Source organism: Theropithecus gelada, chromosome 20, assembly GCF_003255815.1.
Source record: "Theropithecus gelada isolate Dixy chromosome 20, Tgel_1.0, whole genome shotgun sequence".
Taxonomy (NCBI): Eukaryota; Metazoa; Chordata; class Mammalia; order Primates; family Cercopithecidae; genus Theropithecus; species Theropithecus gelada.
Window position 1 is genome coordinate 47,331,944 of NC_037688.1, and position 19,024 is coordinate 47,350,967.

At 60.1% G+C, this 19,024-nt stretch overlaps 2 protein-coding genes across 4 annotated transcripts; one reads left to right on the forward strand and one right to left on the reverse strand.

Annotated features, from left to right (window-relative positions):
- The first annotated feature begins 2,382 nt into the window (after nt 1-2,382).
- CDK10 (cyclin dependent kinase 10) lies at nt 2,383-12,725 on the forward strand. 2 transcript variants are annotated; one of them, XM_025369505.1, is made up of 13 exons: nt 2,383-2,544; nt 6,119-6,191; nt 7,421-7,492; nt 8,149-8,251; nt 8,509-8,590; nt 8,918-8,985; nt 9,746-9,798; nt 9,878-9,947; nt 10,640-10,699; nt 11,067-11,190; nt 11,266-11,405; nt 11,630-11,682; nt 11,943-12,725. In XM_025369505.1, the coding sequence occupies exons 1-13, from the start codon at nt 2,458-2,460 to the stop codon at nt 12,038-12,040; spliced, it is 1,083 nt and encodes a 360-aa protein (XP_025225290.1). In that variant the 5' UTR covers nt 2,383-2,457; the 3' UTR covers nt 12,041-12,725. The 2 variants fall into 2 exon arrangements, with proteins under 2 accessions (XP_025225290.1, XP_025225291.1); XM_025369506.1 differs by having other exon boundaries at nt 2,384-2,506.
- Nucleotides 12,726-12,727: 2 nt separating this feature from the next.
- SPATA2L (spermatogenesis associated 2 like) lies at nt 12,728-17,664 on the reverse strand. Of its 2 annotated transcripts, none has more exons than XM_025369507.1 (3): nt 17,595-17,664; nt 16,906-17,209; nt 12,728-14,616 (listed from the first exon to the last, which is right to left on the reverse strand). In XM_025369507.1, exons 2-3 carry the CDS (start codon nt 17,206-17,208, stop codon nt 13,645-13,647), a joined length of 1,275 nt encoding a protein of 424 aa, XP_025225292.1. In that variant the 5' UTR covers nt 17,209; nt 17,595-17,664; the 3' UTR covers nt 12,728-13,644. The 2 variants fall into 2 exon arrangements, with proteins under 2 accessions (XP_025225292.1, XP_025225293.1); XM_025369508.1 differs by having other exon boundaries at nt 17,458-17,659.
- Between the last annotated feature and the right edge of the window lie 1,360 nt (nt 17,665-19,024).

The following is a 19,024-nucleotide window of genomic DNA, read 5'->3' on the forward strand; positions in this document are numbered from 1 at the left end:
ACAGGCGTGAGCCACCGCGCCCGGCCAACACCCCCATTTTCTATACCACACTGAACTCCCCCATTTTCTACATGCTGATCAAAACCAATCTGAATGGAGTCTAGGTCTGGCTGTGGGCTGTTGGGAACAGGGCCCCAAACCTGGCCATAAACTGGCCCCAAAAGTGGCCATAAACAAAATCACAAAATTTCTGCAGCACTGTGACATGCTCATGATGGCCATGATGCCCATGCTGGAAGGCCATCCGTCTACTGGAATGAGGCTCATCCAGGGAGGAAAACCGCTCAGAGGCGTTCCTGAACTTAGCATGCGCGATCTGTGCCTTAAGGACGTGCTCCTGCTGCAGATAACTAGCCAGACCCATCCCTTTATTTTGGCCTATCCTTTTATTTCCTGTAAGAAATGCTTTTAGTTAATCTATAATCTATAGAAACAATGCTCATCACTGACTTGCTGTCAATAAATATGTGGGTAAATCTTTGTTCGAGGCTTTCAGCTCTGAAGGCCGTGAGACCCCTGATTTCCCACTCTACACCCTGTATTTCTGTGTGTGTGTCTTTAATTCCTCTAGTGCCGCTGGGTTAGGGTCTCCACGACCGAGCTGGTCTCAGCAGTGGGCAGTGGTTTAGGCCCTGCTTGCTCAACTGGATTTCAACAGTGAAGCCAGATTAGTGGACATGCTGGCTGCCCCTGATCCTGGACCTGGACCAACGGCACTTCCTAAACGTTCCACGTCGACTTTTCTTTCTCCACCTTCCAGGGCTGGGTTGTGAGATTGAAGAGGAAGGTGCCTGTGAGAATGGCTTCTTTTTTTTTTTTTTTTTTGAGACGGAGTCTCGCTCTGTCGCCCAGGCTGGAGTGCAGTGGCCGGATCTCAGCTCACTGCAAGCTCCGCCTCCCGGGTTCCCGCCATTCTCCTGCCTCAGCCTCCCGAGTAGCTGGGACTACAGGCGCCCGCCACCACGCCCGGCTAGTTTTTTGTATTTTTAGTAGAGACGGGGTTTCACCATGTTAGCCAGGATGGTCTCGATCTCCTGACCTCGTGATCCGCCCGTCTCGGCCTCCCGAAGTGCTGGGATGACAGGCGGGAGCCGCCGCGCCCGGCCGAGAATGGCTTCTATCAGCTTCAGAGGCCAGGTCTTCCATGAGTGAGGGGAGGCATCTACTTTGCAGCACCTTGTTAGGGAATGCTGACAGAGCTGCCCCTTCCCGCCCAGAAGCTAAGCTTAAATGCCACCCCTCAACGGAGCTTCTCTCCTGTCTTTCACTTGCTGCTGCTTATTTCTGTCACAGAACTTGACGGCATCGACATCAGCGCTTGTTTCCTTCAGTCTCCCGGAGTCCCCATGTCCTGAACACAGAGGAGGCACCCAAATGCGTGCTGAAGCCCACAACCCTGGACCAAGTGACCTGACCCTCACCTGGAGGACCTTCACCTTCACCTCTCACCTGGGGGACCCTCTCACCTGGGGGACCCTCTCACCTGGGGGACCCTCTCACCTGGAGGACCCTCTGACCTGGGGGACCCTCTGACCTGGGGGACCCTCTGACCTGGAGGATCCCTAACCTGGGGGACCCTCTCACCTGGGGGACCCTCTGACCTGGAGGATCCCTATCCTGGGGGACCCTCTCACCTGGGGGACCCTCTGACCTGGAGGATCCCTAACCTGGGGGACCCTCTCACCTGGGGGACCCTCTGACCTGGAGGACCCTCTCACCTGGGGGACCCTCTGACCTGGAGGACCCTCTGACCTGGAGGACCCTCTCACCTGGGGGACCCTCTGACCTGGAGGACCCTCTGACCTGGAGGACCCTCTGACCTGGAGGACCCCTCACCTGGAGGACCCTCTTACCTGGAGGACCCTCTTACCTGGAGGACCCCTAACCTGGGGGACCCTCTCACCTGGAGGACCCCTCACCTGGGGGACCCTCTCACCTGGAGAACCCTCTTACCTGGAGGACCCCTAACCTGGGGGAGCCTCTCACCTGGAGGACCCTCTCACCTGGGGGACTCTCTGACCTGGAGGACCCCTAACCTGGGGGACCCTCTCACCTGGAGGACCCTCTTACCTGGAGGACCCTCTTACCTGGAGGACTCTTACCTGGAGGACCCTCTCACCCCCACCTAGAGGACCTCGCCATATGAAGGACTCCCACCTGGAGGACCCTCTTACCTGGGGGACCCCATCTCACCTGGAAGACCTTCATCTGAATAATCGCCGTGGCCTCCCACTACGGCGCAGCCGGGTCGGGTGCCCGGGCTTCACCCTAAAATAAGGCCCGAACTGCAGCAGTCGGAGCGGGTCCCTGGGGCTGAGCGCCTAGGGCGGACCCGCGGGAGCGTCTCTTGGTAACCGTTGGTAAGGAGAGGAAGCCCGGAAAGGAGCTTTCGCGCACGCGCCGCGGGGCCGTCCGCGTCTGCGCCTGCGCGCACAGGAGGCGTGGCCAGCGCTGGGCATGGCGGAGCCAGACCTAGAGTCGGAGCAGATCCGCCTGAAGTGTATTCGTAAGGAGGGCTTCTTCACGGTGCCTCCGGAACACAGGGTGCGCGGGGGGCCACCCGGGCAGCTCTGCGCGCTTCGCTAGCGGCACTGCTTGGCCGGAACTGGGGAGTCTCGTGTCGCGCTGCCGCGCCGAAGCTTCCGGCACGGGCCGGAGCGACAGTCCCAGAGTTCCCCGCGGCGGGGGCGGAGGGCGGGGCGGGCTCGGGACTCGGACGGGCGGTCCCCGGAGATCTCGGGGGGCCGGGGCGGGCTCGGGGATGCCTCGCGCCCGCAGAGAGACGGGCCCGCGCCGTGGGAAGAGCAGGCTCCGGGCTCCAGCTCAGCGCCCGGGCCGGGCTTTGCAGGCTGAGCCGCGAGCCGCTTGCTTCTGGGAAAAATTTACTCGCGCGACGAGTTGGGGCTTGAAGGCTCCCGCTGGGGTCGGGCTGCATCGAGCGGGCTCCGGCGCTGCCTGGCGGCTTCACGCGAGCCCTGGCGCGCGGCCCTTGCAGAGGTGCCGGTGCCTCTGTCTGCAGAGACCAGGAGGGAGCCTCGGGGCGTTGGGCGATGTCGCCCAGGTGCACGGCTGGTGGGGGCGGACAGGCTTGAACTTTGGCCGCTGGTTTGTGTTTTAACTGCTGGCTGGTGCTCTGAGAGGACAAGCCACGTGTTCAGTAAGAATCATTAACAGATCGTGGCTGGATGACAACAGGAGCCACACTTGGCTCATTCAGACGCGCAGCAGGCGCTCACCGCGTTGAGTTCCGTGCTGGACTCGGGTGAAGTAGTGATTTGGCCTTACCCTTTTTTTTTTGAGACAGAGTCTCGCGCTCTCGCCCAGGCTAGTATGTAGTGGCATGATCAGGGCTCGGTGCATCGTCAGCCTCCTGGGCTCAAGTGATTTTCCCGCCTTGGCCTCCCGAAGTGCTGGAATTACAGGCGTGAGCCACCGCATCCGGCCTGGCATGGCCTTTCTTTGAGTTCAGGAAATGTGACAAGGATTTGGACACCCAGAAATAAGAAGGGTGTGGAGAAGAGCACAAGCAGAGGATGTGAGAAGGGGGATTAAGGCAGGAAAGGGAGGTTGAGGCTAGGCCATCAGTGAGTGCCAGGCCAGATGCTTCTGACTCGGTCTCCAGGTGTCAGGAAAGAATCAGAATGAGAACAAAGGCCAGCCAGTGGCTCACACCTGTAATCTCAGCAGTCTGGGAGGCTGAAGTGGGAGGATTGCTTGAGCCCAGGTTTGAGACTGAGGGTTAAGAGAAGGGAAGCCGGGATATGGGGCCGTGAGGTTTCAAACTTTGGTACATGTGCTTTTTTCTTTTTTTTTTTTGGAGACGGAGTCGCTCTGTCACCCAGGCTTGAGTGCAGTGACGCAGTCTTGGCTCACTGCAAGCTGCACCTCCCGGGTTCACGCCATTCTCCTGCCTCAGCCTCCCGGGTAGCTGGAACTACAGGTGCCTGTCACCACGCCCGGCTAATTTTTTCATATTTTTAATAGAGTTAATGGGGTTTCACCATGTTCGCCAGGATGGTCTCCATCTCCGGACCTCGTGATCTGCCCGCCTCAGCCTCCCAAAGTGCTGGGATTACAGGCATGAGCCACGTCCCCCCCGCCTACATGTGCTTCTTTTTTTTTTTTTTTTTTTTTTTTTTGAGGGGGGCTCNGAAGGGTTCTTGGCTTCACCCAGGAAGGAATTCCAGGGCAAGTCAATTGTGTTAAATAGCAACTTTTCTTTTTCTTTTCTTCTCTTTTCTGTGCTTCTTTTTTTTTTTTTTTTTTTTTTTTTGAGACGGAGTCTCCCTCTGTTGCCCAGGCTGGAGTGCAGTGGCCGGATCTCAGCTCACTGCAAGCTCCGCCTCCCGGGTTTACGCCATTCTCCTGCCTCAGCCTCCCGAGTAGCTGGGACTACAGGCCCCGCCACCTCGCCCGGCTAGTTTTTTGTATTTTTTTTAGTAGAGACGGGGTTTCACCGCATTAGCCAGGATGGTCTCGATCTCCTGACCTCGTGATCTGCCCGTCTCGGCCTCCCAAAGTGCTGGGATTACAGGCATGAGCCACGTCCCCCCCGCCTACATGTGCTTCTTAGATCCATGGAGAACGGCACAGACTCTACTAGGACAGAGACCCCGAAATACAGGGCCTGAAGATGACGCCTTTCTTCACCCCCCCAACATTCTGGAGAGAAGCAGTTGTTTTGCACCGGTGGGCCAGGCGTTCTGGTTCAGTTTGTCTTCCCGTCACTGAGGCGAGGAGAGGTGAACGCTTCCTTTCACCTGGAAGTCACAGTCCCTTCAGCTCACATCCCAAGGCCACATGCCACTGGGTAGCGTTTCATATCTTACCGGAGGTAGCGACATAGGGATGCTGGGACAGCAGCCTCTGCCGCAGATGTAGTTTTGAACATGGGATTGAAAGGGAGTATCTGAGTGGCCGCCTCTGATATTTCTTGCAAAGCATTGGCCCAGTATCGTCACCACCTTTTCTCATCAGAAAAACCCAAGAGGCGAGGCACGGTGGCTCACGCTTGTAATCCGAGCACTCTGGGAGGCCGAGGCGGGTGAATCAGTGTCAGGCCTCTGAGCCCAAGTCAAGCCATTGCATCCCGTGACTTGCACCTATACGCCCAGATGGCCTGAAGTAACTGAAAAATCACAAAAGAAGTGAAAATGGCTGGTCCTTGCCCTAAGTGATGACATTACCTTGTGAAATTCCCTTTCCTGGCTCATCCTGGCTGAAAAACTCCCCCACTGAGCGCCTTGTGACCCCCACTCCTGCCCACCAGAGAACAACCCCTTTTCTACTGTAATTTTCCTTTACCTACCCAAATCCTATAAAGCAGCCCCACCCTTATCGCCCTTCGCTGACTCTTTTCGGACTCAGCCCGCCCGCACCCAGGTGATTAAAAAGCTTTATTGCTCGCACAAAGCCTGTTTGGTGGTCTCTTCACACGGACGTGCATGACAATCAGGAGATCGAGACCATCCTGGCCAACATGGTGAAACCCCGTCTCTACTAAAAATAGAAAATTGGCCGGTTGTGGCACGTGCCTGTAGTCCCAGCTACTCAGGAGGCTGATGCTGGAGAATCACCTGAACCTGGGAGGTGGAGCTTACAGTGAACCAAGATCTTGCCACTGCACTCCAGCCTGGGCAACAGAGCGAGACTCAGTCTCAAAAAAAGAAAAAAGTCCGGGCGTGGTGGCTCACGCCTGTAATCCCAGCACCTTGGGAGGCTGAGGCGGGCGGATCATGAGGTCAGGGGAGATTGAGACCATCCTGGCTAACACAGTGAAACCCCGTCTCTAGTAAAAATACAAAAAAAAAAAAAATTAGCTGGGGAGGGTGGTGGGTGTCTGTAGTCCTAGCTCCTCGGGAGGCTGAGGCAGGAGAATGGCGGGAACCCGGGAGGAGGAGCTTGCGGTGAACCAAGATCACGCCACTGCACTCCAGCCTGGGTGACAGAGTGAGACTCCGTCTCAAAAAAAAAAAAAAAACCGGCCCGAGCATGTGGTTGCCTTTCTGCTTGGTGAGCAAGACGTGAGTGGGCTCCCTGGTACAAATTCCATTTGAAATTTCCTCAGTTGTTCCATCAGCTGCCAGATTTCCACACTGGCAACACCGTTCTTTTTCAGCTGGGACGATGCCGCAGTGTGAAGGAGTTTGAGAAGCTGAACCGCATTGGAGAGGGTACCTACGGCATTGTGTGTGAGTGGCCAAGGCCAGAGCGTGTAGCCGCAGCTCGTGGCTGTGACAGTGTGGGATGAGACTGTCGAAGCAGCAGCTGCGTTGGGCTGGATGGGACTCAGACCCTGTACTCTAAACCAGGGCAGAAACTTGTTCGCAACTTTAATTCCTGGTGTAGTCATCACAAACGTTACACCATTTCTGGATAAACGGAAGCGTCCAGTTGCTAATGCCCATAAACCAAATGTGTCACGCAGAGTAGAGAGAACTGTCAGAGAAATCAAATACAGAACTTTCCAGAAGCGGCAGGAGCTGGACACGATGCTCATGTCTATAACCTCAGCAACTCTGGAGGGGTCACCTGAGCCCAGGTGGTTTTTCTTGTTTGTTTGTTTTTGAGATGGGTTTTGCTCTGTTGCCCAGGCTGGAGTGCAGTGGCATCACCACAGCTCACTGCAGCCTCGACCTCCCAGGCTCAAGTGATCCTCCCACCTCAGCCTCCTGAGTATCTGGGACCACAAGAGTACAGAATCACACCTGGCTGATTTTTTTATTTTTGGTAGAGATGGGATCTCCCTATGTTGCCCGGGCTGGTCTTGAACTTCTGGGCTCAAATGATCCTCCTGCCTCAGCCTCCCAAAGCACTGGGATTACAGGTGTGAGCCACTGTACCCGGCGAAGCCTAGGAGTTTGAGGCTGCAGTGAGCTGTGATTGTGCCACCGCACCCCAGCCTTGGCAACAGAGGGAGACCCTGTCTCAAAAAAACCAAAACCACCACACACAACTGAAGCTCATAACAGCTGTGAAATTGGCGTAGATCATTCTGGAAGCTGCACACATTGGCACGGTGTTGTGTAGAGCCATCTTCACACAAAATAAGGTTCACTTTTTCTACATAGAGTACCTTACTTGCTTTTAGGACATTACAAGAGCTCAAAGCTGTGATCTGCGTGCCGAGGAGGCGCACAGGGAGAGCCTGGAGCCACAGAACTGAGTGGCTGGAGGCCAGGGTCCAGCACAGAGCAAAGCTGGGCACCCCCTGCGCAGTTCGAATGAGGAAACCCCCCCCAGGGAGCAGGTGTCTCGGGCTGCAGGCGTTGCACAGAGTGAGGATTGAGTGTCACGGGCAGGAGATTGTCAGAGGAGAGAACGGGGACCCCTGTGGCTCACGGAGAGGTTCCTGTGCAGCACTAGGGGGCCCACGAGGGGCATCGAGATGGACGTCGTCACCGACGCGTTTCCATTGCAGATCGGGCCCGGGACACCCAGACAGATGAGATTGTCGCGCTGAAGAAGGTACGGATGGACAAGGAGAAGGATGGTGAGCAGGAAGATGGGGTGCTGGGACCCCACGCTGGGAGGAGGCAGAAAGGTGTGACAAGGAGGAGGATGGTGAGCAGGAAGATGGGGTGCTGGGACCCCACGCTGGGAGGAGGCAGAAAGGTGTGACAAGGAGGAGGATGGTGAGCAGGAGGATGGGGTGCTGGGACCCCACACTGGGAGGAGGCAGAAAGGTGTGAGTTACCTGAAGTTTCCTCAGAGCGACTGCACGGTGGCTGTAGGGGGCCATCCTCTGGGCGGGTTCTGGCGTGGCCCAGCGCGTCACCCCCAGGTCCACACGCGGCCTCAGCTGTCTGCCGGGAGGGCTGTGCGGTCTCCATCCCCTCTTCCCCCTACTGTCTGGTGAGCCCCTCTCCCTGCAGGCTCAGCTCTGCTGTCCCCTCCACCCCCAGCACCTGCCTGTGTAGGCAGGGCCCTGCCACGCCCCAGACGGATGTCCATGGTGGCTAGAGGTGCTGATGCGTATTTGGTCAAGAAAGAGTTAAAAGTGCTTATTGGGGTCGCCCTGATCCTCCCTGAGGTGGGGACAGCTGCAGCGACTGGCATCAGGTGTCCATGAAGCCCCGGGAGTGGCTGGGGTCGGGGCATCCCCGTCATCACTGGGGTGGGGCTCGCTGAGGCCGCCTCCCTCCCCAGGCATCCCCATCAGCAGCCTGCGGGAGATCACACTGCTGCTCCGCCTGCGTCACCCCAACATCGTGGAGCTGAAGGAGGTGGTTGTGGGGAACCACCTGGAGAGGTACGCGGTCTCCTGCTCTGTGCATCGGGCCCCAGGGAGCATGTATCTTGGGCTAGAGGTGTCGCACAGAGTGAGGACTGAGTGTCACTGGGCACGAGGTTGTCAGAGAAGAGATGGCCCCACCTCACTGCCTGGCCCAGCCCGTTGTCAGAGGCGGACACAGGTTGTCCTGCCCATGTCCCCTCCTGCAGCAGGGGAGGGTCCACTTTGACCCCTTAGAAGGCCGGAGGGTGGTATGCATCTTCTGTTTCTTCTAGCATCTTCCTGGTGATGGGTTACTGTGAGCAGGACCTGGCCAGCCTCCTGGAGAATATGCCAACACCCTTCTCGGAGGCCCAGGTGTGTGGCAGAGGGCCTGGGGTGGGGGAATGGGCTTCATGGGCCCTTGTGCACATTTATAACAAAACAGGGCCACCTGGGGATTTGCAGAGCTGCTGCTGCCTCTGCCTCCGCCTCCCAGTGTGTCAGTGAGCTTCAGTGAGGTAGAATTCCTGTGGTGGGGGCATCTGGTGGGAGCATGCGGCCCCGGGGCCGAGAGCCTTGCGAGGGCACTGGTTTCCTGGGCTGTTGTGACTGCCAGTCCTGCTGGCCACTGTGGGTGTGGCAGGGCCGGGCCGGGCTTCCCTGCAGGCTCAGCCTGACTGGCACCTCTGACCCTCTACACAGGTCAAGTGCATCGTGCTGCAGGTGCTCCGGGGCCTCCAGTATCTGCACAGGAACTTCATCATCCACAGGTGGGTGACAGCTTGCCAGAGTCGGAAGCACAGATTCCGCTGAGGCCTGACTCTGCTGCCTCCTATGGAAAGTTACTAAAAGCTCAAGGGTTCCCAGCTGCAGCAGCTGCCCACTGCCCACTCCATTTGTGTTTTATTCTGAAACAGAGAAGGGGTCTCTCTGTGTTGCCCAGGCTGGTCTCAAACACCTGGGCTCAAGTGATCCACCCACCTCGGCCTCCCAAAGTGCTGGGATTACAGGTGAGAGCCACCGTGCCTGGTCATGCACTCCCATTTTTAAAAGGCTCAAACATTAAGAGCATGTATGGGTTCATGAAAAAAAAAATTATAAAGATACTAGGCCAGGCGCGGTGGCTCATGCCTGTAATCCCAGCACTTTGAGAGGCCGAGGCGGGCGGATCATGAGGTCAGGAGATTGAGACCATCCTGGCTAACACGGTGAAACCCCGTCTCTACTAAAAATAAAAAAAAAATTAGCTGGGCTTGGTGGCGGGTGCCTGTAGTCCCAGCCGCTCAGGAGGCTGAGGCAGGAGAATGGCATGAACCAGGAGGTGGAGCTTGCAGTGAGCCGAGATCGCGCCATTGCACTCCAGCCTGGGCAACAGTACGAGACTCTGTCTCAAAAAAAAAAAAGATACTAAAAAGCCCAAACATGAGGAAATGTGCAGGAAGTCTATGGACATCGGTGCTGTGGGAGAGGTCTTATCCCCCGGTGACCCTCGCCCTCTGGGAACCACCTGCCACTGTTTTTCTATCACAGGGACCTGAAGGTTTCCAACTTGCTCATGACTGACAAGGGCTGTGTGAAGACAGGTGGGTGCAACTTGTGCCAGGCCCTGTCCCTAGATTGTCAGCTCTCACTTGGTGACACACACTCCCCTTTCTGCTACAGCGGATTTCGGCTTGGCCCGGGCCTATGGCGTCCCAGTAAAGCCAATGACCCCTAAGGTGGTCACTCTCTGGTAAGTCCTTCTGAAGCGTGGTGGCCCCTGGGGACCAGGCCTGCCTGGTGGAGGGCTCCTTGCGACGTCAGGCTGAAGCTGCAAATGGCCTTGGGAATGTTAAGCTATAGGGTTTGTGCAAACTCATAAACGCTGGGTCTAGGACAGCCTCCAGGACACAGCAGGGCTGTCCCACAAAATGGTGAGAGCCGGGCTCAGTGGCGTCAAGGAACCTGCCTAGCTGAGACACACCTCGCCCTGAGAGCCAGAAACGCACTGCGGCCGGGAAACCGTCTCTGGAGGGAAGACCGCTTCCAGACTGAAGGACGGGCAGCTTTCCCTGGTTCTTCCTCTTGGATACTTTCAGCCAGACAGGGTCATGCTTAGCAAGGGCTGAACATCAGAGTTGGTCAGACACAGGTCAGGACGCCACATGTCGTGTCGTCCCCATCTGAGAACAGGTTGGTGGTGGCTGGTGTGGCTGTGTGCTGAGGGTCTGTGGTCCCTGCGACTCTCAGGACGCCGCTGCACGTGCCGCCACCGGCAGCCGTTGCTGTGTGCGCCATCTAGATCTGCAGGGCTTGGGGCAGAGGGTGGTCCCAGTTGGGACAGGTTTCCAGGTCACCACAGGCTCTCAGGGAGGCTGTGTCCTGTGGAGGCCTGGGCTGGGGGAGAGGAGCCGGCCGTACTGAGGTGGGTGCCGCTTTGTGCAGGTACCGAGCCCCCGAACTGCTGTTGGGAACCACCACGCAGACCACCAGCATCGACATGTGGTGAGGAGCGGTTACTGCTCCCGGGTCCTCTGGAAGGGCTGGGACGGGAGCTGGGGCACCTGGTTCCTGAGCTCAGCCTCAGGGAGGGGCAGGACTGCAGTGGGGTCTTTGCCAGCCTCCCACTCCCAGGGAGGTGGGCCTGAGCCTGGGAACCCAGGAGGAGGTGTGAGAACTTAGCTTGCTGTGGAGCACAGAGGTCTGCAGGAGGCACGCCTGCCCCTGCCCTTGTCACCCCGGGAGGCCTGCGGGGCCCGCGTGGGGAGCCAGTGGTCCCTGCCTATCCTTCACAGTGTCCCTGACCCAGCGTGCCTCGCGCTGGCGGGGTCAGCAGAGGTCTGGCCGCAGTGAGGTCCGCTGTTCTCCGCAGGGCCGTGGGTTGCATCCTGGCCGAGCTGCTGGCCCACAAGCCCCTTCTCCCTGGCACTTCTGAGATCCACCAGATCGACTTGATCGTGCAGCTGCTGGGGACGCCCAGTGAGAACATCTGGCCGGTGGGTGTCCTGGGCAGACCCGCAGCCCCCTGCCCGTGCCCATGCCCTCTGTGCCTCAGCTCCTGCCTCCCATAGGGCTTTTCCAAGCTGCCGCTGGTCGGCCAGTACAGTCTCCGGAAGCAGCCCTACAACAACCTGAAGCACAAGTTCCCGTGGCTCTCGGAGGCCGGTCTGCGTCTGCTGCACTTCCTGTTCATGTACGACCCTAAGAAAAGGTGCTGTCTCTGCCCGGGGGGCAGGGCCCCCACCACCCGCACTGTCGAGACCGTTTCCCAGAGCCCAGCCTCACTGCGGCGGAGAGGCCGCTCCCCAGGCACAGCCGCTCAGCGGTTTCTGGCCACCAGGCTTCCTTTGAGAACTTCAATCACAGCTGCTCAGCTGGGTGGGAGATGAGGAAGCCGGACTCACGAGTCGCACTAATGCAGGCTGCCTCCTCCAGGGCGACGGCCGGGGACTGCCTGGAGAGCTCCTACTTCAAGGAGAAGCCCCTACGTGAGTGTCCAGGGTTCCTCAGACTCGCTCTGCGGGGAGCAAAAACGGCTGGGAGCCTGTTTCGCCGGGGGTGGGTGGTGGAGAATTGGCCTGGTGCCCTCACTGAAGGCACCCCCTTTCTAGGGTAAGAGGACAGGGTCATGTGGAGGTGCAGACAGCCGAGGGCCAGGTCCAGAGGCAGAGCTGGACTCAGACCTGGGCCTGCTTCCCCTATCTGGGGCTCTGCCCCGCCCAGCACTGAGCCGCCCTTCTCCCTGCAGCCTGTGAGCCGGAGCTCATGCCCACCTTTCCCCACCACCGCAACAAGCGGGCTGCCCCGGCCACCTCCGAAGGCCAGAGCAAGCGCTGTAAGCCCTGACGGTGGGCCTGGCATACGCCTGTATTCCCACACCATGTCTTCCGGGCGGCGGTGTCCGTGAAGGGTGCTAGGAGCTGACGAGGTGCCTGGGACCCAGCTCATCCCCTTGACTGACTTCCTCCACTGACTTCCTCCCACTGTCTGCCCTGAACCCACTACTGCCCCCAAAAACAGGCAGGGCATGGATGCAGGGTGACACGGGGGCACCCTGGAAGGGCGGGTCTGGCGGCCCCATCCATGGCCGCAGGGGTCCTGCTGTGTTGGAAACATGGGACCACTGAGGGGTCTCGTGCGGCTCTCCTCCTCGCTGTACTGGAAGCACGGGACCACTGCTTCTTGGGAGGAGTGGCGGCTGCAGTCCCCCCACTGTCTTCGAGTTGTGGTGGACGCTGGCCTGGGATCAGCGGGCCCAGAAGACCTTTGTATCCCCCCTCAGTTGCCCGGGGTGCCCTGTGCATGAGTCGGCTGTGGTGACCCCAGGTGGGCCTGGCAGGACTCCAGATGAGGACAGGAGGGACAAGGTGTGGGGTGGGAGCCACAATTGAGGATGCCCCAAGACCACCAAGAGCCCTGGGCTGGGGGCTGAGCTATATCCCTGCTCCCCACGGGGGCCCCAACGGGGGGTCATGGCTCAGATGCTGAGCAAAACTGTAGGCTCTTGTTGGATAAAAGCTTTCTTAACAGACATGGTTTCACCAGCGTTTAATGTGCTCTGATGCTGACCATCCCTCTGTGTGCTGGGGAGGAAGGGGGTGGGGAGGAGGGTAGGGAGAGCAGGCTCAGCTTCCAGTGGATGCACCCTGCCCCCTCCCTCGCCAGACCCGAGGTTAGGGCAGAGCCATCTTCTCTCCAGCCTGTGGGCTGCACCCAAGGGGAGGGGAGGGGCATCGTTACCACTGGACTGACCAAGACCCAGCCACCTGGGTGTCCTGCCTACAGCCCCTCCGCCCAGCAGCAGGGACGCTCAGGCCTTCCCAGCCGTCTACTGCTGCCTGTTCCTGCGGCTCTCGGGCACCTCCACATCTGGTTTGAGGTCAGGTCCTTTCCTGTCTGTGGGCCCAGCTGCTGAGCCACCCAAGGGGAGGGCTGCGGTCCCCGAAGCCAGGTCAGCCATGCACCCAGCAGAGCCCCCCAGATCGGCCCCAGCAGAGCTTGGCGGGGGGACCTCAGTGTCACCAACAGGCCCTTGAGGACACCCGTGTGGAGAATCCCTGGGACACATGGAGGACCAAGTCCTGAGCCCCATACTGCAGGGAGCGGGCCCGGAGCCGCAGGCCTTGGGGCACAGGGTCCTTCTCAGAGACAGGTTCAGGCACTGGCTGGAACAGGCTGGACCCCTCTGCCCAGCACATGTGGACATCTGGGTTCCGAGGGCGGGGAAATGTGGAAAGCCGCCTGCGGGCCAGCTTAGGCCTGCTGCCCTTGGAGCTTTCCATGGAGAGAGTCCCACCTCCAGCAGGGGTTGGCCTGGACTCTTCAACCCCCTGCTGTGCCCAGAACTCCCCCAGGGACAAGGCGACCAGAGGCCCAGACCCCTCGCCAGCAAAGAGAAAAGCACCACGGGAGCTGTCTCCCAAGAGCCCTTGACCTGGGGCCCCACTGGCCTAGGGCCGGGCCCCGGGACTACTGTAGAGCAGAGTGTCCATCTGTGCACGCTGCAGCCACAAGCGCCGCTGGGCGTCGCCAAGCAGCACACGCAGCGAGTGGCCCGGGCGGCAGGCGGGCAGGGCTGCACAGTGGGCAGCGTGCAGCTGGCGACAGGTGTCACAGCAGAGGGTGGGCAGGGCGCCAGGGGACAGGCAGCTGTGTGCCTGGTAGCCTGGGGGCTCAGAGACAGACCTGTAGGCTGAGGCCGGTACCCCCTCTGCCCGAATACGCCTCGGGCTGGCCCCTACAGAGCTTTCAGGGGTGGCCAGGTCCCCAGGCCTACTCAGCTCACGGCGCAGAGAGACGAAGGAGAAGGCGGAGGGTTCTGGTTCTAGCCCCTCCTCCAAGGCCCCATAGGGTGGGCTGCTGGCCTGTGGCAGCTCCTCAGCTGGGGGCTCCCAGGCCCGGCCCCCAGTGCCCCACAGTTTGGCACTCTGCTCCCACAGTGGCGGCCTGTAGGCCACCTCTGCCGAGGGCGAGTCAGGACCTGGTGACGGCTCCCCATACAGGCTGGCGTCCTCCGACCCCTCGTCCTCCTGCAGGTCCCGATATAAGTCCAGTGGGGCCCTGTAAGCAGCAGGGGAGCCTCGGGGGGGCAGGGGTGGAGGCTCCTCATCCTGGGCCAGCCGCTGCTGCAGCCAGGCCACACAGGAAGCCACGTCCCCGCTGGCACGCCGTGCCTGCAGCAGCTCCTCAGCTGGTAGTACACTGGTGCCCAGCTGGGCCAGCACCTCGCCCAGGATCTCACACTCCAGCCGGAGAGCGAAGCAGCCCAGGGCCACCTGCACCAGCTGGCAGGCAGGGGGCAGGGCGGTCACCATGAGCCGGTGGCTGTCCCTGCGCACGTAGCCCATCTTCTGGAAGCTCTTCAGGAGGAGGTCGTCTGAGAGCACACCCTTCAGCACGTGCACGTAGCCCCCGGAGAATGTCTGCAGGGGAGCGGCCTGGTCAGTGCTGCCCACCCTCCCATAGGCCGGACCCTAGGATACAGTGGGTCCGGGATCTGTCGGCTCAGGCCTTGGCAGCTTCTGATGCTCAGGCCCAACCCCAGAGACTAGGCTTAGTCAGTCTGGGCCAGGCCCAAACACGAGAATTTGTTGTTGTTGTTGTTGTTTTTTTGAGACAGAGTCTCAAAAGTGCAGACCACTGGTGCACTGTCTGGAGTGCAGTGGTGCAATCTCAGCTCACTACAACCTCTGCCTTCCAGGTTCAAGCAATCCTCCTGCCTCAGCCTCCCGAGTAGCTGGGATTACAGGTGCACGCCACCACGCCCCGCTAATTTTTGTATATTTAGTAGAGACGAGGTTTCACCATGTTGACCAGGAAGGTCTTAATCTCTTAACCTCACGATCCCCCCGCCTTGGCCTCCCAAGTGCTGGAATTACAGGTGTGAGCCACCACGCCCGGCCGAATTTCTTAAAATTTAATGGAAAAAACAACTAATACATTAACCTGGCTCACGAATCAGAACAAACTAAAGAGCTTACTGAGCAATTCCACTGTTCTGGGTTCCCACTACTCCCTTCACCCGTGGAGATGGCCTAATCTAGTTTTGAATGTATTTGCCCATACAGATTTTGTTTGCCCCTCTTATAAGGTAGCCCACCCCCGTTTTTTTTTCACCTCTTTTCTTTGTAAGGTTTCTAACCAAAGCTAGACAGGTAGCCTCTTAAACGTGTTGTTCTGAACTTTGTTCTTTTCCATTATATTCTAGAAGATCAGGACGGAAGCTGTAGCATTCATTTCCCCACTGTGTAGTATTCCACCACGGGGGTGTAGCATCTGTTTTCAGAGCCCTACAGAGGCTGTCTGTGCACTGGGCTGACAGCCATGGGATAGCAGAAGGGTGAGTGCTTTCTTTTTTTTCTTCTTTGAGACGAAGTCTCGCTGTCACCAGGCTAGAGTGCAATGGCACAATCTTGGCTCACTGCAACCTCCACCTCCCAGGTTCAAGTGATTCTCCTGCCTCAGCCTCCTGAGTAGCTGGGGTTACAGGCGTGAGCCACCGCGCCTGGCTAATTTTTGTATTTTTTAATAGAGATGGGGTTTCACCATGTTGGTTAGGCTGGTCTCGAACCCCTGACCTCATGATCCGCCCACCTCGGCCTCCCAAAGTGCTGGGATTACAGGCGTAAGCCACCGCGCTGGGCCAAGGGTGAGTGCTTTCTAGCTTACAGTTAAGTGAAGAACTAAAGGAACCTCAGGACAATCACTGCGAGCGTCTCCTGACTAAGATTCCCTAACTCAGGCACTCCCAGCATCTAATGGCATGACACGGCCCATGTGTGGAGCACCCAGGGCCTGCAGCACTCAGCTCGGGGCTTCGATTCATTCCTCTGGCCCCATGAACTGGACTGTTCTTGTGTCCCTGTCTCAAGGGAGGAAAGGGGCTGAGATTAGCTAACTTGGCCAAGGCCTCGCGGCCAGGAGGCAGCAGGACTAGGTCCAAACCAGGGCTGCCCAGCACTGAAGCCGGTTATTCCCCTGCCCTGCCCCGCTGGGAGGCCTCAAGGGCGGGCCTGTCCGTCTCTCTCATGAATGAGAGTCCTGGCCCCTCCGACCAGCAGGTGTCCCCGGGGAGCCGCGGAGAGACGGCCGCTGCCATGGCAACCGGCGGAGGCGTAGCTCGCCCACGTGCGCAGTAACGTCATCGGCTTCCTACTCTTCCGAATTAGCTCAGAGCTCCCGGCGGCCCTGCCCCCTCCTGCCGCCAGGAGCTCACCTAGAGGGGCCAGGCCAGCCCTAGGGCACAGCCTCCAGCCCTGGGCACAGCCTCCGGCCCCAGGCCGAGGAGTTCACTAGGTCTGTGCCAGCCCTGAGACTTCACAGGGATGCACCCATCTGCTGTCCTCTGCAAATGGGATTGGCCCATATCCTAGAGGAACTAGGATGACCACGGGACCTCAAGTCCCTTCTGTGTCCCTTTCCTAATATTTCCATGGCAACTGGGGCCGCGAGGCCTCTTAGGGAAGACACTGACGCAAGCTCTCAGGGCAGGACCCCGTAGGCAGCACCCAGCCTGCCCTCGCCCACCCCATGATCTCAGCCCTAGGAGTGGGTGCCCCCACACGCCCACGAGCCCCCAGCGCTCGGAGCCTTGAGAAGGCCACCGGGCACTGAGGATACCTCTCCCCCGAAAGGCGTGGTCCCCCATAGTCGACGGCCCCGCGACCCGCAGGCCAGGACGAGGGGCAAGCTCCTCCTGACCTGGCGCCTACCTTGATGGTGGTGAACTCCTTCCTCCAGGGCAGCAGGTACAGGTGCACCGCGGCGAGTTCCAGCAGCTCGAAGGCGCGGGCCAGGCCGCGTAGCGCCGGCGCCAGGTCGGCGCGGCCCCACAGCCCGTCGGTGAGCAGCGCCAGCGCGTCGTCCTGCAGCGCCCCGTGCAGGTCGAAGTCCTCCACCAGGATCTGCCAGAGCACCGCGCGCAGCGAGGGGTCCCCGCACACGCCCGCGCGGCCCCGTCGCAGCTCGCGCTCCAGGCACAGGCGGTAGTCCTCGGACAGCGAGCTGCTGCCCATCCTGCGGGGGGCGGGGGTCAGGGACCTACGGCCGCGCCCCGCCAGCCGCTCTCTCCCCGAGCCCCCACCCAGCGTCCCCAGGACCCCTCGAGCCTGGAGACCCCGCCCCCACCGGCTGGGCGCCCCCGGTACCTTGGGCACCCCCTACCCTGGAGACCTCGGCCCCATCAGCTGTCCGCCCACCCAGCGATCCAGGTCCCTCCAGCCGGGCGCCCCCGCACCTCCAGCCCCTCCCTCCAGCCTGGGTACCTCGGCCTTCCAGGGGCGCCCCCGGTTATCGACCGCACCCTTCTCTAGACACGCGCTTCCGCCCGTTGAGCCCTCTCCCGACCAGAGCCCCTTCGCCCGGCAGACAGAGCTGCGGACCCCGCGGGTGACGGCGCTACCTGTCTGTCCCCAGCGCTCTCCAGCCGCCGCCGCTCAGTTCGGGCCTCCCCGCGCGCCGCGCGCTTCCGCCGGGAGCCGGCTCCGCCCGGGGCCCGCGGCCGTGACGCTAGGGGCGGGGCTTGGCACAGGCCCCGCCTCTGGCTAATTCCGGAGGGGCGGGGCCTGGGCGCCTGGGCGGGGCCTGGTGGAAGCAAGGGAGGGGGAGGCGTCCCGCCCGGCCGAGCACCTGCGCGAGGCACCCCGAGAGCCTCCTGTCACCGCGTCGCCCGTCCCCTTACGGGACCGATACCGTTCACGACGCCTCTGGGTCGAGGGCTGCGGGCTCATGGCAGGCGCTCAGTGAACGTTGTGCCTGGGCCGCTCCTCCCCACGAGACGGGGACCCAGCCCCGGGCGCCTCGGCCGCGAGGAAGCAGGTGCGCGGGCTCGTCCCCTGTGGGGCGGGGCCGCGGGCATTACCTGACGGGGATTGGCTGGATCCTGGGAAGAGCCGTCCTGTGGGGCGGGGCCACCTGCACTACCTGGCGGGGATTGGCCGGACCCGGGGGCGGGCCTCCCCTGTCGGGCGGGGCCATCCCCTTGCGGGAGGGGCCCGCGGCGCGGAAGGTGGGCGCAAGCACAAGCCTTTCAGCCTCGTCTGAAACAGCAGCCTCAGGTGGGTGCGGGGACCTCAGATTCTATTTCTGCTGGCTCCGCTTCCCGGCCTCCTCCTGCACTTGCCATCTGCCGCCCTTGAGAGCATCGTCTGGGCGGGTCTCTGAGGCAGGGCGAAGCCGCCCCTCTCTAAGCTAAAAGCTGACCTGGGCCCCGGATCCATCCAGGCTAAATCTGGGCCACGACTTCCCGGGGACGTTTTCTTCGCTCGGGTTCCTCTGTTCTGTGCTAAAGGCACTTTCTCGCATTGCCCAGAAGTAGAGGAGGATGAGGGAGACCCTTGGAGGTCCCAGCCGAGACCCCCCCCACCCCACACCCCCGCTTTGGACAGGCTCTGCTCCTTCACGTCTGTGTCCCTCACCTCTCCAGGCCACCAAAACCAAGGCCCAAGTTTGTTGAAACTTTCTCTGGGCCTGGGCGGCGAGGTACCCGCTTTTTCTTAGAATTTTTATTTGGCAGTTAGTTCCCTGCTGGCATCTTAGAAATATTGTGATCGTGGCGCGGTGGCTCATGCCTGTAATCTTAGCACTTTGAGAGGCCAAGGCAGGCAGATCACCTGAGGTCGGGAGTTCGAGACCAGCCTGGCCAACATGGCGAAACCCCGTCTCTATTAAAAATACAAAAATTAGCCAGGCGTGGTGGCTCATGTCTGTTATCCCAGCTACTTGGGAGGCTGAGGCAGGAGACTTACTTGAACCTGGGAGGCGGAGGTTGTGGTTGTAGTGAGCCAAGATTGCGCCACTACACTCCAGCCTGGGCGACAGAAGGAGACTCCG

What these genes read in the sequence shown, in the direction of transcription:
- CDK10 (XM_025369505.1), top strand. Translation starts at nt 2,458, where the DNA reads ATGGCGGAGCCAGACCTAGAGTCGGAGCAGATCCGCCTGAAGTGTATT. An exon ending in CCTAAGGTGGTCACTCTCTG is followed by an intron (nt 9,948 to 10,639) that starts GTAAGTCCTTCT and finishes CGCTTTGTGCAG; the next exon opens with GTACCGAGCCCCCGAACTGC. An exon ending in ACCACCAGCATCGACATGTG is followed by an intron (nt 10,700 to 11,066) that starts GTGAGGAGCGGT and finishes TGTTCTCCGCAG; the next exon opens with GGCCGTGGGTTGCATCCTGG.
- SPATA2L (XM_025369507.1), bottom strand. Translation starts at nt 17,208, where the DNA reads ATGGGCAGCAGCTCGCTGTCCGAGGACTACCGCCTGTGCCTGGAGCGC. An exon ending in AGGAGTTCACCACCATCAAG is followed by an intron (nt 14,617 to 16,905) that starts GTAGGCGCCAGG and finishes GCTCCCCTGCAG; the next exon opens with ACATTCTCCGGGGGCTACGT.